At 42.0% G+C, this 16,739-nt stretch overlaps 1 protein-coding gene across 1 annotated transcript in view; it reads left to right on the forward strand.

Moving 5' to 3' along the window:
* Nucleotides 1-16,739, forward strand: part of LOC111965653 (adhesion G-protein coupled receptor G2-like) — a 34,686-nt gene that overhangs the window by 2,558 nt on the left and 15,389 nt on the right. Inside the window, exons 4-11 of the mRNA XM_023989836.2 lie at nucleotides 1,234-1,314; nucleotides 1,438-1,545; nucleotides 1,721-1,812; nucleotides 1,919-1,986; nucleotides 2,671-2,707; nucleotides 3,001-3,026; nucleotides 3,378-3,520; nucleotides 4,235-4,364. Coding sequence (XP_023845604.1) covers nucleotides 1,234-1,314; nucleotides 1,438-1,545; nucleotides 1,721-1,812; nucleotides 1,919-1,986; nucleotides 2,671-2,707; nucleotides 3,001-3,026; nucleotides 3,378-3,520; nucleotides 4,235-4,364 — 685 coding nt within the window. The remainder of the gene's footprint in view (nucleotides 1-1,233; nucleotides 1,315-1,437; nucleotides 1,546-1,720; nucleotides 1,813-1,918; nucleotides 1,987-2,670; nucleotides 2,708-3,000; nucleotides 3,027-3,377; nucleotides 3,521-4,234; nucleotides 4,365-16,739) is intronic.

Raw genomic sequence — 16,739 nt, forward strand, 5'->3', positions numbered from 1 at the left:
AATAGTACGCAAGTATTAAACACCATGGGACCACCAGCCGTCATACCGATCAGGAAGGAGGCGCGTTCTGTCTCCTAGAGATTAGCGTACCTTGGTGCGAAAAGTAAAATCAATCCAGAACAACAACAAAGGACCTTGTGAAGATGCTGGAGGAAACAGGTACAAAAATATCTATATCCACAGTAAAACGAGACCTATATCAAATTAACCTGAAAGGCCGCTCAGCAAGGAAGAAGCCACTGCTCCAAAACCGCCATAAAAAAGACAGACTATGGTTTGCAACTGCACATGGGGACAAAGATTGTACTTTTTGGAGAAATTTCCTCTGGTCTGATGAAACAAAAATAGAACTGTTTGGCCATAATGACCATCGTTATGTTTGGAGGAAAAAGGGGGAGGTTTGCAAGCCGAAGAACACCATCCCAACCGTGAAGCACGGGGGTGGCAGCATCATTAGGTGGGGGTGCTTAGCTGCAGGAGGGACCTGGTGCACTTCACAAAATAGATGGCATCATGAGGTGGAAATGTATGTGGATATATTGAAGCAACATCTCAAGACATCAGTCAGGAAGTTAAAGCTTGGCCGCAAATGGGTCTTCCAAATGGACAATGACCCCAAGCATACTTCCGAAGTTGTGGAAAATGGCTTAAGTACAACAAAGTCAAGGTATTGGAGTGGCCATCACAAAGCCCTGACCTCATCCTATAGAAACTGAGAAAAGCGTGTGCGAGCAAGGAGGCCTGCAAACCTGACTCAGTTACATCAGCGCTGTCGGTAGGAATGGGCCAAAATTCACCCAACTTATTGTGGGAAGCTTGTGGAAGGCTACCCAAAATGTTTGACCCAGTTAAACAATTTAAAGGTAATGCTACCAATTACTAATTGAGTGTACGTAAACTTCTGACCCACATAGGAATGTGATGAAAGAAATCAGAGCTGAAATAAATAACTCTCTCTACTATTATTCAGACATTTCACATTCTTAAAATAAAGTGGGGATCCTAACTGACCTAAGACAGGGAATTTTTACTTGGATTAAATGTCAGGAATTGTGAAAAACTGAGTTTAAGTGTATTTGGCTAAGGTGTATGTAAACTTTAGACTTCAACTGTACATATTCAAACACATACAAMTAGCATGCACAAAGCATACACATGGATGCAAATGGAATGCACATTCACATTTTTCACGCTGCTATACATACCTATTTGTAATATCTCTCTTCTTCACAGGGGCTTTCCCCAATGTGACAGCCTCTCCTCCCACTGTCACCAACACCACTGCTGGTTCACCAACCAGCACTAATACATCAGGTGACAAAGTTATTTCATAAAATAAAAATGCTGACTGCTATGCACTAAGGAGGACCTGAAATTGGCTTCCATTACATTTTCATAAATCTATTCAAAAGAAACTGGTTAATTTCTTGTCTGTAGACCCTGTAACCCCTACAGAGACACAGCAACCATCCCTTGGATTGCCTGTAAGTCCCACTGGCCTGTCTACAACCAAATTACCTTCAGACCTCAACTCAACAGGAACAGGTCAGCCAATAAGACACATTTGATTAGAGTCTGCTATCGCAAAAAATATGCTTAATTTTCATAGAAAAATATCAGTGGCTCTGAAGTTCTTTCCGTCTCCATGGGTGCAATATTCAAGGTTAGAGATGAAGGCTGTTCAAATGTACAATGATTTCCACTGTTATGCTGTTATTAGGCATTGCATCCACCTTCTACAGAGTTCAAATGAAGCTGAACATGACAACGACTGTAACTGGCAGCGACCCAGGGGAAACCATTCAGAAATGGGTAAGAAACACAACAATGACAGCACTGAAACTGGAAGATGATAAACGTACAATAACATTCTCCTCGATATAACTTTTTATACAGCGTCTTTATGTATTGGCTACAGGTTCAGAGAAAGCTTGGGGAAGTCAGGATGAACGCATTACATTTCCAAATATTTCAATCGACTTATAAGTAAGTCCTCATCATTCACAAATGGCATCAACCTACCTACATGAATGTATATGGCTACATGTAAAATAGCATAATAAAAGCAATACTGCATTCGATGTGCAGGGGTGGAAAGAGTACTGAAATATCCTACTCAAGTTGAAGTACAGTTACTTCAATGAAATTGTACTCAAGTAGAAGTAAAATTACTGGTGTAAAAAAAGCTACTCAGRTAAAAGTAAAAAGTAGATAATTTAAAAAGTACTCAGAGTAAAAGTAATTGAGTTACTTTTAAAATAAAAACATTGACCTTGATAATAATTAGCTAACTTTGCTAAGGTTACCTGAACGTTGTTACACATGATCTTTTCCATGCGTTCAATTGAAAAAGCAAGAGAGAAAATAAATAAAGTTAATTTATTTTATGCTTGCAACATCTGTATGTAAAAATACTATTATACTATGAACATATTCAAAATAAATGTAACATTCAAAGCAACTAAAATCAGGGGTGGAAAGAGTAGGCTTCTGAAATATCCTACTGAAGTCGAAGTACAGTTACTTACATTACATTTTACTCAAGTAGAAGTAAAATTACTGACTGAAAAATACWAAAAAAAACAGGTTCTCGGAAAAGCTACTCAATTACAGTAACTAGAGTAGTTGTAATTTGTTACTTTTACACCTCTGTCCATGTGTTTTTTGTAGGGACAATGATAAAAAAGAGACTCAAAGAKTGGAGATGGTGAGTATGCTTTAAACATTTTGGCTTTTATCAAACATGCAAATTGATTAGGGTATAATTAAATGTAAAATGTAATTTGGGTAAACAAAGCATCATCGCAGCAATAAGGAACCAGTTATACTACTGCAACAATTAATAACCATGATCTTTATTACCACACTGTAAGTCTATGGCCTTGTCTTCAAATAACGTTCAATATGAGTAAACAAATGGTTTCCCAGTAGCAATGAATTGTGTGTGTGTTTGATGAATAGCGAACAGTAAATACTTCCTTATGGTGTCTTCTCTGTTAGACTGCTGAGCTGAGAAATCAGAAAAGGTAAGTGATGATGAAACAAACCATGTCTGACAATTCAGAGACGCCTTGATAGATATTGAAAACTACATCTTGATTTAGTATGCAGTTGAAATTACAGTAACCATTATTTTATATTTTACTGAATCATGGGAGGTATGTATCATGATAATCATGGGAGGTATGTATCATGCATCTCACAATGTTAATTTAGGATCAGTTTTGCCTTTTAGATCACAAGGAAAAAGATAACATGGATACGGAAGACCTGATCCTAGATCAGCAGTCCTACTCTGAGACGCTTGATACGTATGGACCCTGGTCTATTAGCAGCTGCCTATGGTTTCGTGTACTCATCCCATGTTGTCTGTATAGGTTTAGATGTACCTTCCATGTTCAGGATGCTGATGCACGGAACGTCATGACCACTCAGAGACTCATCAATGACCTTCTGTCCAGGATCCATTTTGGTGGAGAGATCCAGGTAGACAGCAGAGACGTTCACGTCTCACATATAGGTACAGTACGGCTTTCCTCGATCTGTATTAGATTTGCTGATCTACACTGAGTGTACAAAACATTATGAACACCTTCCTAATATTGAATTGCACCCCCCTTTTGCCCACAGAACAGCCTCAATTCATCGGGGCATGGACTCTACAAGGTGTCGAAAGCGTTCCACAGGGATGCTGGCCCATGTTGACTCTAATGCTCCCCATAGTTGTGTCAAGTTGGCTGGATGTCCTTTGGGTGGTGGATCATTCTTGATACACAACTGTTCAGCGTGAAAAACCCAGCAGYATTGCAGTTCTTGACACACTCAAACCGGTGCGCCTGGCAYCTACTACCATAMCCCGTTCAAAGGCACTTAAATATTTTGTCTTACCAATTCAACCTCTSAATGGTACAYATACACAATCCATGTCTCAATTGTCTCAAGGCTTAAAAATCTTTCTTTAACCATTCTCTTCACCTTCATCTACACTGATTGAAGTGACATCAATAAGGGATCATARCTTTCCTCTAGATGAACCTGGTCAGTCTATGTCATGGAAAGAGCAGTTGTTCCTAATGTTTTGTGCTGAGGCTGAGGCTTCAGAGGCTGTTCTCAGTGCATATTAGACTTGATAAGTGAATGAATGGTGCCCACTGCTGTCACCAATCATACTTTCTCAGATCTGTGATTACTTCAGGAAAGAAGGACGGTGCCTGACTTCTTTCCCCCTCTACAGATCCAGGGAGCTGTCCTGAGGACACCCATGAGAGTATCAGGGGTGTGTATATATGGCCAATCAAAGACGCCCAGGAGACAGAAACTATGATCTGTGAGAAGAACAGTGGTGCGAGGGCTTCCAGGAAATGGTGAGAGGCCCAGCTAACGTTACGTTTGCAACAAAATGCTTGTTGATTGGTAAACATATGTGCCATCAGTGCATTTGGAAAGTATTCAGACCCCTTCCCTTTTCCACATTTTGTTACATTGCAGCCTTATTATAAAATAATACAATTAATTGTTTTCCACATCAATCTACACATAATACCCCAAAACGACAAAGCAAAAACAGGTTTTATCAATTTTTACAAAAACATTTAAAACAGAAATATCACATTTACATAACTATTCAGATCTTTTGCTATGAAAATCGAAATTGAGCTCCATTCATCATCCTTGAGATGTTTCAACAACTTGATTGGAGTCCACCTGTGGTAAATTCAATTGATTGGACATGATTTGRAAAGGCACACACCTGTCTACATAAGGTCCCACAGTTGACAGTGCATGTCAGGGCGAAAACCAAGCCATGAGGTCAAAGGAATTGTCCGTAGAGCTCTGAGACAGGATTGTGTCGAGGCACAGATCTGGGGAAGGGTACCAAAACATTTCTGCAGCATAGAAGGTCCCAAAGAACACAGTGACCTCCATCATTCTTAAATGTAAGAAGTTTGGAACCACCAAGACTCTTCCTAGAGCTGGCCGCCTGGCCAAACTGAGYAATCGGGGAGAAGGGCCTTGSTCAGRGAGGTGACCAAGGAACTGATGGTAACTCTGACAGAGCTCCAGAGTTCTTCTGTGGAGATGGGAGAACCTTCCACAAGGACAACCATCTCTGCAGCACTCCACCAATCAGGCCTTTATGGTAGAGTGGCCATACAGAAACCACTCCAGTAAAAGGCACACGAGTAAAAGAGTTTGCCAAAAGGCACCTAAAGGACTCTCAGACCATAAGAAACAAGATTCTCTGGTCTGATGAAACCAAGATTGAACTCTTTGGCCTGAATGCCAGACGTCACATCTGGAGGAAACATGACACCATCCCTAAGGTGAAGCATGGTGGTGGCAGCATCATGCTGTGTGAATGTTTTTCAGCGGCAGGGACTAGTCAGGATCGAGGGAAAGATGAACAGAGAAAAGTACAGAGAGATCCATGATGAAACCTGCTCCAGAGCGCAGGACCTTAGCCTGGGGCGAAGGTTCACCTTCCAACAGGACAACAACCCAGAGCACACATCCAAGATAACGCAGGAGTGGCTTGGGACAAATCTATGGATGTCCTTGAGTGTCCCACTCAGAGCCCGGACCTGAACCTGATCGAACATATCTGGAGAGACCTGAAAAATAGCTGTCGAGCGACGCTCACCATCCAACCTGCAGAGCTTGAGAGGATCTGCAGAGAAGAATGGGAGAAACTCCCCAAATACAGGTGTGCCAAGCTTGTAGCGTCATACCCAAGAAGAATCGAGGGTGTAATCACTGCCAAAGGGGCTTCAACAAAGTACTGAGTAAAGGGTCTGAATACTTATGTACATGTGATTTTTCAGTATTGAATTATTTAAAAAAAAATATGTGTAAAAACTTGTTTTTGCTTTGTCATTATGGGGTTTTGTGTGTAGACTGATGGGGGGAAATAAAACAATTGAATMAATTTTAGAATAAGGCTGTARCGTAACAAAATGTGGAAAAAGTCAAGGGGTCTGAATACTTTCCGAATGCAATGTATGGTCAGGCCACGTGGTCAGAAATTCTCAAGGCTGTATGGATTATGGTGAGAGCCCCATGTATGATACTGTAAAGTAAAATTGTGTGTATTATATCCGACAGTACAGTAGACCTTGTTAAGCCAGGCAAAAAATTAAAAAAAACTTTATTCAAAACAAACAGTGGCCGAGTCCTCTTAGCCCTTTAAGTCTTTCTGAGAATTTGTGTTTCTGAGAATGTGTACTCTTACTATTATGACAATATTCAGCTTTTAACCTGTTCAATGCCAGAGCTGTGAAAACGGTCAGAGGAAAAAACACATGTTGCCATAGCGACGGCTCAGTGAGGCTATCCTTCAATTWACTTCAACACACAATACAAACCTGTTCTATGCGCTCTTCCGTATGTGCACACAATCACCTACTCACAGATATGACACTGGTGGATCTCTGACTGCTAGCAATCAAGCAAGAATCAATTTCCTTCAACTGAATTATTAGGCTACCGATGTCTGACAACACAGATATTAATATGGCGTGAAGATAACCAGACAAGTCCAATAACTGAATGATGAGGATAATCAGTTTTATGGGCCGTGAATGGAACGCCTCTGCTGTCAGAGTGAAACATTGTCCTCATGTTTATTATGCAAGCAGTAAAATATTGTCCTMATGTTTATTATGCAAGCAGTAAAACATTGTGCTAATGTTTATTATGCAAGCAGTAAAACATTGTGCTAATGTTTATTATGCAAGCAGTAAAACATTGTCCTAATGTTTATTATGCAAACAGTGAAACATTGTCCTAATGTTTATTATGCAAGCAGTGAAACATTGTCCCACGTTGTTTCCACGCCATTAAAACAATATAATAAACTATGTGATGACATTGCATCAACGTGGAAAACTGATTGGATTTGCAAAAAGTCAACGTAAGGACACTTCGTGTTTTTTTCACCCAACTTTTAACTTAAATCCAATGACACGGTGAAATGTTTTCTTGATTTCACRTTAAATTCACAGTAGTTGACAACTCAAACAAATATAAATCAAAACTGACGTCTGTGCCCAGTGGTTAAGGCTCCTACAGGAAGGTTTACTCTAGGTAATAAACATTGAAGGGCAGGCCGTACACAGACCTTTTAGGGGGCAGGAGCAAATACATTTTTTCATGTCTTGTCTTATCAGAGTTGTACAATAGACGGGTTGGTTTGGGTTAGATGTTTAGCAACAAAACCGACGTAATGGGGTGCGTAACTGGTGGCAGTGAAGTCAGACGCAGGAGAGCAGAACTAGGTAATAGCCGGAGCAGTTTAATTTCAAAACCAACGGCAAAAATAATTAACCAACATGGGTACAAAACCTGACGCGCACCAGTAAACATGTGCACAAGCACTTACAACAAACAATTCCACACAAAGACATGGGGGGGAACAGAGGGTTAAATACACAACACTTAATGAGGGAAATGAGAACCAGGTGTGTAGGAAACCAAGACAAAACAAATGGAAAATGAAAAGTGGATCGATGATGGCTAGAAGATCGGTGACGCCGACCGCCGAACGCCGCCCGAACAAGGAGAGGAACCGACTTCGGTGGAAGTCGTGACAATACCCCCCCCCCCCTTGACGCCAGCCGCGCGCCGACACTGGCCTCGAGGACGACCCTGAGGGCGAGGTGCAGGGCGATCCGGACGGAGACGGTGGAACTCCCGCAGCATTGAAGGGTCCAACACGTCCTCCACCGGAACCCAGCATCTCTCCTCCGGACCGTACCCCTCCCAGTCCACGAGGTACTGATGGCCCCTCGCCCGGCGCCTTGACTCGAGTATGGGTCGAACGGAGTACGCCGGGGCCCCCTCGATGTCCAGAGGTGGCGGAGGAACCTCCCGCACCTCAGACTCCTGGAGCGGGCCAGCCACCACCGGCCTGAGGAGAGACACATGGAACGAGGGGTTAATACGGTAATCGGGGGGAAGCTTTAACCTGTAACTCACCTCGTTCAGTCTCCACAGGACTTTAAATGGCCCCACAAACCGCGGACCCAGCTTCCGGCAGGGCAGGCGGAGGGGCAGGTTTCGCGTCGAGAGCCAGACCGGCCTCACTGTGGTGATGGTCTGCGCTGGCTTTCTGGCGCAGCACGGCGCGCTGAAGGTGAACATGAGCGGTGTCCCATGTCTCCTCCGCGTGCCGGAACCAGTCGTCCACCGCAGGAGCCTCGGTCTGACTCTGATGCCAAGGAGCCAGAACTGGCTGATACCCCAGTACGCACTGGAAGGGGGAGAGGTGAGTGGAGGAGTGGCGGAGCGATTTCTGGGCCATCTCTGCCGAGGGCACAAACGCCGCCCACTCTCCCGGCCTGTCCTGGCAATAAGACCTCAGAAACCTACCCACATCCTGGTTAACTCTCTCCACCTGCCCGTTACTCTCGGGGTGAAAACCCGAGGTAAGGCTGATCGAGACCCCCAGACCCTCGAAGTGAACTGGGGACCCCGATCAGACACTACATCCTCAGGCACCCCGTAGTGCCGGAAGACATGCGTAAACAAGGCCTCTGCAGTCTGTAGGGCCTTAGGGAGACCGGGCAGAGGAAGGAGACGGCAGGACTTAGAGAAACGATCCACAACAACCAGGATCGTGGTGTTTCCCTGTGATGGGGGGAGATYGGTCAGGAAATTGATTGACAGGTGCAACCATGGCCGTTGTGGAACGGGTAAGGGTTGTAGCTTACCTCTAGGCAGGTGCCTAGGAGCCTTACACTGAGCACACACCGAGCAAGAGGAAACATAAACCCTCATGTCCTTGGCCAAAGTGGGCAATAGTACGCAAGTATTAAACACCATGGGACACCAGCCCGTCATACCGATCAGGAAGGAGGGCGCGGTTCTGTCTTCCTAGAGATTAGCGTACCTGGGTGCGAAAAGTAAAAATCAATTCCCAGAACAACAACAAAGGACCTTGTGAGATGCTGGGAGGAAAACAGGTACAAAAAAATATCTATATCCACAGTAAAACGAGACCTATATTCAAAATTAACCTGAAAGGCCGCTCAGCAAGGAAGAAGCCACTGCTCCAAAACCGGCCATAAAAAAAGACAGACTATGGTTGCAAACTTGCACATGGGGACAAAGATTGTTACTTTTTGGAGAAGATTTCCTCTGGTCTGATGAAACAAAAAATAGGAACTGTTTGGCCATAATGACCATCGTTATGTTTGGAAGAAAAAGGGGGGAAGGTTTGCAAAGCGAAGAACACCATCCCAACCGTGAAGCAACGGGGGTGGGCAGCATCATTAGGTGGGGGTTGCCTTAGCTGCAGGGGCGAACTGGTGCACTTCAACAAAATAGATGCATCATGAGGATGGAAATGTATTGTGATATATTGAAGCAACATCTCAAACCATCAAGTCAGGAAGTTAAAGCTTGGCCGCAAATGGGGTCTTCACCAAATGGACAATACCCCAAGCATACTTCCGAAGTTGTGGAAGATGGCTTAAGTAACAACAAAGTTCAAGGTATTGGATGGACATACAAAGCCCCTTGACCTCATCCTATAGAACACTGAGCAAAGCGTGTGGAGGCAAGGAGGCCTGCAACCTGACTCAGTTTAGCACAAAGCGCTGTCGGTAGGAATGGGCCAAAATTCACCCATTATTGTGGGGGAAGCTTTGTGAGGCTACCCAAAATGTATTGACCCAGTTAAACAATTTAAAGGTAATGCACCAATTACTAATTGAGGTACGTAAACTCTGACCCACATAGGAATGTGATGAAAGAAATCAGAGCGAATAAATAACTCTCCCTACTATTATATCAGACATTTCACATTCTTAAATAAAGTGGGGATCTCTAACTGACCTATAGACAGGCAATTTTTACGTTGGGATTAAATTTCAGGAATTGTGAAAAACTGAGTTTAAGTTGTATTTGGCTAAGGGGTGTATTGTTAAAACTTTAGACTTCAAAACTGTAGCATATTCAAACACATACAAATAGCATTGCACAAAGCATACACATGGATGCACTAATGCCATTCACATTTTTCACGCTGCTATAACAATACCTATTTGTAATATCTCTCTCTTCTCACAGGGGCTTCCCCAATGGTGACAGCCTCTCACTCCCACTGTCACCAACACCACTCCTGGGTTACCAACCAGCACTAATACATCAGGTGACAAAGTTTATTTCATAAAAAATAAAATGCTTGACTTGCTATGCACTAAGGAGGACCGTGAAATCTGGCTTCCTTACATTTTCATAAAATCTAATTCAAAAAGAAACTGGTTAATTTCTTGTCTGTAAGACCCTGTAAACCCCTACAGAGACAACAGCAACCATCCCTTGGATTGCCTGTAGTTCCCACTGGCCTGTTCTACAACCAAATTACATTCAACCTCGAACTCAACAGGAACATGGTCAGCCAATAAGACACATTTGATTAGTAGTCTGCATTGCAAAAAAATATGCTTAATTTTCATAGAAAAATTATCAGTTTGGCTTCTGAAGTTCTTTCCGTCTCGCATGGTCAATATCAAGGTTAGAGATGAAAGGCTGTTCAAATTTACAATGATTTCCACGTTATGCTGTATTAGGGCAATTGCATCCACCTTTTACAGAGTTCAAATGAAAGCTGAACATGACAACGACGTAACTGGCAGCGACCCAGGGGAAACCATTTCAGAAATAGGGTAAGAAACACAACAATGACGCAACGAAACTGGAAGATGATAAACGTACAATAACATTCTCTCGATATATACCTTTTATACAGCGTCTTTTATGTATTGGCTACAGGTTCAGAGAAAGCTTGGGGAGTCAGGAATGAAACGCATTACATTTCCAAAAATTTCAATCGACTTATAAGTAAGTCCCTCAATCATTCACAAATGGCATCAAAACCTACCTACATGAAATGTATATGGCTACAATGTAAAAATAGCATAATAAAAGCAATACTGCATTCGATGTGCAGGGGTGGAAAGAGCACTGAAATATCCTACTGCAAGTTGAAGTACAGCTACTTCAATGAAATTGTACCTCAAGTAGAAGTAAAATTACATGGTGTAAAAAAGCTACTCAGGTAAAAAGTAAAAAGTAGATAATTATAAAAAAGTACTCAGAAGTAAAAGTAATTGAAGTTACTTTTAAAATAAAAACATTGACAACTGATTAATAATATAGCAACTTTTGCTAAGGTTTACCTGAACGTTGTTACACATGATCTTTTCCATGGCGTTCAATTGAAAAAGCAAGAGAGAAATAAATAAAGTTAATTTAATTTTATGCTTGCAACATCTGTATGTAAAAATACTATTATACTATGAACATATTCAAAATAAATGTAACATTCAAAAGCAAACTAAAATCAGGGGTGGAAAGAAGTAGGCTTCTGAAATATCCTATCTGGAAAGTCGAAGTACAGTTACTTACATTACATTTTTACTCAAGTAGAAGTAAAAATTACTGCTGAAAAATACAAAAAAAACAGGTTCTCGAAAAGCTACTCAAATTACAGTAACTAGAGTAGTTGTAATTTGTTACTTTTACACCTCTGTCCATGTGTTTTTTGTAGGGACAATGATAAAAAAGAGATCCAACAGATTTGGAGATGGTGAGTATTGCTTTAAACATTTTGGCTTTTATATCAAACATGCAAATTGATTAGGGTATAATTAAACTGTAAAAAATGTATTTGGGGTAAACAAAGCATCATCGACAGCAATAAGGAACCAGTTAATACTAACTGCAACAATTAATAACCATAATTCTTTATACCACACTGTAAGTCTATGGCCTTGTCTTCACAATAAACGTTCAATATGAGTAAACAAATGTTTCCCAGTAGCACATGAATTGTGTGTGATTGATGAATAGCGAACAGTAAATACTTCCTATGTGCTTCTCTGTTAGACTGCTGAGCTGAGAAAATCAGAAAAAGGTAAGTGATGATGAAACAAAACCATGTCGACAATTCAGAGACGCCTTGATAGATTTGAAACTACATTCTTGATTTAGTAGCAAAGTTTTGGAAAAATTACAGTAACCATTATTTTATATTTACTGATCATGGAAGGTATGTTCATGATATCATGGAGGATGTATCATTGCATCTCACAATGTTAATTAGATCAGTTTTGCTTTAGATCACAAGGAAAAAGATAACATGGATACGAAGACCTGATCCTAGATCAGCAGTCCTACTCTGAGACGCTTGATACGTATGGACCCTGGTCTATAGAGTTGCTATGGTTTCCGTGTCTCATCCCATGTTGTCTGTATAGGTTTAGATGTACCTTCATGTTTCGGAATGCTGCATGCACGGAACGTGCATGACCATCAGTAGACTCCATCATGAACCTTCTTGTCCAGGATCCATTTGGTGGAGAGGATCCCAGGTATAGACAGCCAAGACGTTCACGTCTCACATATAGGTACAGTAACGCTTTCCTCGATCTGTATTAGATTTCTGATCTACACTGAGTGTTACAAAACATTATGAACACCTTCCTAATATTGAATTGCACCCCCTTTGCCCACAGAACAAGCCTCAATTCATCGGGGCATGGACTCTACAATGGTGTCGAAAAGCGTTCACAGGGATGCTGGCCATGTTGACTCTAATGCTCCCCATAGTTGTCAAAGTTGTGCTGGATTCCTTTGGGTTGGTGGATCAATTCTTGATACACAACTGTTCAGCGTTGAAAAACCAGCAGTATTGCAGTTCTTGACAACACTCAAACCGGTGCGCCTGGCATCTACCTACCATACCCGTTCAAAAGGCAACTTAAATATTTTGTCTTACCCAATTCAACCTCTCAATGGTACATATACACAATCCATGTCTCCAATTGTCTCAAAGGCTTAAAAAATCTTTCTCTTAACCATTCTTTCACGCTTTCATCTACCACTGATGAAGTGACATCAATAAGGGATCATAAGCTTTCCTCTAGATGAACCTTGGTCAGTCTATGTCATGGAAAGAGCAGTTGTTCCTATGTTTTTTGCCACTTCAGTGCATATTAGACAATTGATAAGTGCAATGAATGTGCCCACTGCCTGTCCAACCAATCATACTTTCTCAGATTTCTGGGATACTTCCAGGAAAAGAAAGGACGGTGCCTGAACTTCTTTCCCCCCTCTACAAGATCCGGCAGGAGCTGTCCTCTGAGGCACCCATGGAGTATTCAGGGGTGTGTATATATTTTAGGGGCCAATTCAAAGACGCCAGGAGACAGAAACTATTGATCTGTGAGAAGAACAGCTCGGTGCGAGGGGCTTCCAGGAAAATGGTGGAGCCCAGCTAACGTTACGTTTGCAACAAAAATGCTTGTTGATTGGTAAACAATATGTGCCACATCAGTGGCATTTTGGAAAGTAATTCAGACCCCTTCCCTTTTCCACATTTTTGTTACATTGCCAGCCTTATTTATTAAATAATACAATTTAATTGTTTATTCCAACATCAATCTTACACATAATACCGCCAAAACGACCAAAGCAAAAACAGGTTTTAAGATATTTTACAAAAAACATTTAAAACAGAAATATCACATTTACATAACTATTCAGATCTTTTCTATGAAAATCGAAATTGAGCTCCCATTCATGCATCCTGAGATTTTCAACAACATATTGATGGAGGTTCCACCTGTGGTAAATTCAAATTGATTGGACATAATTTTGAAAGGCACACACCTGTCTACATAAAGGTTCCCACAGTTTGGACAGTGCATGTCAAGGGCGAAAACCAAGCCATGAGGTCAAAAGGAATTGTCCGTTAGAGCTGTCTGAGACAGGATTGTGTCGAGGCAACAGATCTGGGGAAGGGTTAACCAAAACATTTTCTGCAGCATAGAAAGGTCCCCAAAAACACAGTGACCTCCATCATTCTTAAATGTAAGAAGTTTGGGAACCCCAAGACTCTTCTAGAGCTGGCCCGCCTGGCCAAACTGAGCAATCGGGGGAGAAGGGCTTGCTTCATAGGGAGGTGACCAAGGAGCTGATGGTAACTCTTGACAGAGCTCCAGAGTTCTTCTGTGGAGATGGAGAACCTTCCACCAAGGACACCATCTCTGCAGCACTCCACCAATCAGGCCTTTATGGTAGAGTGGCCATACAGAAAACCACTCCAGTAAAAAGGCACACAGAGTTTGCCAAAAAAGGCACCTAAAGGACCTCAGACCATAACGAAACAAGATTCTCTGGGTCTGATGAAACCAAGAATTGAAACTCTGTTGGCCTGGAATGCCAGACGTCAATCTGGAGGAAACATGAACCACTACCTTTTCCCTAAGTTGAAAAGCATGGTTGTGCGTCGTCGCAATGGCCAGATGATTGTGCTGAATGCTGCAAGTTTCAGCGGGCCAAGGATAGTCTAGAATCGAGGCGAAAGATGAAACAGAGAAAAGTAACAGAGGCAATCAACATGAGAAAACCTGCTCCCAGAGCGCTTCAGGACCTTAGCCTGGGGCGAAGTTCACCTTCCAACAAGGGACAACACCCCGAGCACACATCCAGATAACGCAGGAGTGGCTTGGGACAAATCTATGGATGTCCTTGAGTGTCCCACTCAGAGCCCGGGGACCTGAACCTGATCGAACATATCTGGAGAGACCTGAAAAATAGCTTGTGCAGCGACGCTCAACATCAACCTGACAGAGCTTGAGAGGCATCTGCCAGAGAAGAATGGGGAAGAAACTCCCCAAAAATACAGGTGTGGCCAAGCTTGTAGCGTCATACCCAAGAAGAATCGAGGTGTAATTCACTGCCAAAGGGGCTTCAACAAGTACTGAGTTAAAGGGTCTGAATACTTATGTACATTGAATTTTTTCAGTATGAATTATTTAAAAAAAAATATTGTAAAAACTTGTTTTTGCTTGTCATTATGGTTTGGTGTGTAGACTGATGGGGGGAATAAAACAACTTTGTATCAATTTTTCAGAAATAAGGGCTGTAGCGTAACAAAAATGTGGAAAAAGAAAGGGGTCCTGAATACTTCCGAATTGCAATGTAAATTGGTCAGGCCAACGCTGGTCAGAAATTCTCAGGCTGTAGGATTATGGTGATGAGCCCCATGTATGATATACTGTAAAGTAAATTATTATTTTTTTTATTCAAAACAAACAAGTGGCCGAGAGTCCTCTTTAGCCCTTTAAGTCCTTTCTGAAGAATTTGTGTTTCTGAGAATGGTGTACTTTACTATATGACAATATTCAGCTTTTTAACCCTGTCAATGCCAAGAGCTGTGAAAACGGTCAGAGGAAAAAACACATGTTGCTATAGCGACGGGCTCAGTGAGGCTAATCCTTCATTAACTTCAACACACCAATACAAACCTGTTTCTATGCGCTCTTCCGTATGTGCAACACAATCCAACCTACTCACAGATATGACACTGGTGGATCTCTGACTGCTTGCAATCAAGCAAGGAATCAATTTCCTTCAAAACTGAATATTTAGGCTTACACGATGTCTGACAACACAGATATTAAATATGGCGTGAAGATAACCAGACAAGTCCAATAACTGAATGATGAGGATAATCAGTTTTATGGGGCCGTGAATGGAACGCCTCTGCTGTCAGAGTGAAACATTGTCCCTCATGTTTATTAATGCAAGCAGTAAAATATTGTCCTATGTTTATTATGCAACAGTAAAAACATTGTGCTAATGTTTATTATGGCAAGCAGTAAAACATTCGTGCTAATGTTTAATTATGCAAGACAGTTAAAACCATTTGTCCCTAATGTTTTATTATGCCAACAGTGAACATTGTCCTAATGTTTATATTAATGCAAGCAGTGAAACATTTGTCCCACGTTTGTTTCCACGCATTAAAACAATATAATAAACTATTGTTGATTGGACATTGCATCAACGTGGAAAAAACTGATTGGATTTGCAAAAAATGTCAACGTAAGGACACCTTCGTGTTTTTTTCACCCAACTTTTAACCTTAAATCCAATGACAACGGTGAAATGTTTTCTTTGATTTCAACGTAAATTCACAGTAGTTACAACTCAAACAAATATTAATTCAATAACTGACGTCTGTGCCCGTGGTTTTAAGGGCTCCTTACAGGAAGGGTTTACTCTAGGTAATAAACTTGAAGGGCAGGCCGTACACAGACCTTTTTAGCGGGCAGAGCAAATACAATTTTTTCATGTCTTGTCTTATCAGAAGTTGTTACAATAGACGGGTTGGGTTTGGTTAGATGTTAGGCAACAAAACCGACGTATGGGTGCGTAACTGGTGGCAGTGAAGTCAGACGCAGGAGAGCAGAACTAGGTAATAGCCGGAGCAGTTTTTTAAATTTCAAAACCAACGGCAAAAAATATTAACCAACATGGGTACAAACCTGACGCGCACCAGTAACATGTGCACAAGCACTTACAACAAACATATTCCACACAAAGACATGGGGGGGAACAGAGGGTTAAATACACAACACTTAATGAGGGAAATGAGAACAGGTGTGTAGGAAACCAAGACAAAAAAATGGAAAATGAAAAAGTGATCGATGATGGCTAGAAGAACAAGGAGAGGAACCGACTTCGGTGGAAGTCGTGACAATACCCCCCCCCCCCCCCCCTTGACGCGCGGCTCCAGCAGCGCGCCGACACTGGCCTCGGGAACGACCCTGAGGGCGAGGTGCAGGGCGATCCGGACGGAGACAGACGTGGACTCCCGCAGCATGAAGGGTCCAACACGTGAGTGGTTAAGAGTGGAGGTTAGTGGAGGAGTGGCGGAGCCGATTTCT

This window comes from Salvelinus sp. IW2-2015, linkage group LG6.2 (genome assembly GCF_002910315.2).
Source record: "Salvelinus sp. IW2-2015 linkage group LG6.2, ASM291031v2, whole genome shotgun sequence".
In the NCBI taxonomy this organism is placed as follows: domain Eukaryota; kingdom Metazoa; phylum Chordata; class Actinopteri; order Salmoniformes; family Salmonidae; genus Salvelinus; species Salvelinus sp. IW2-2015.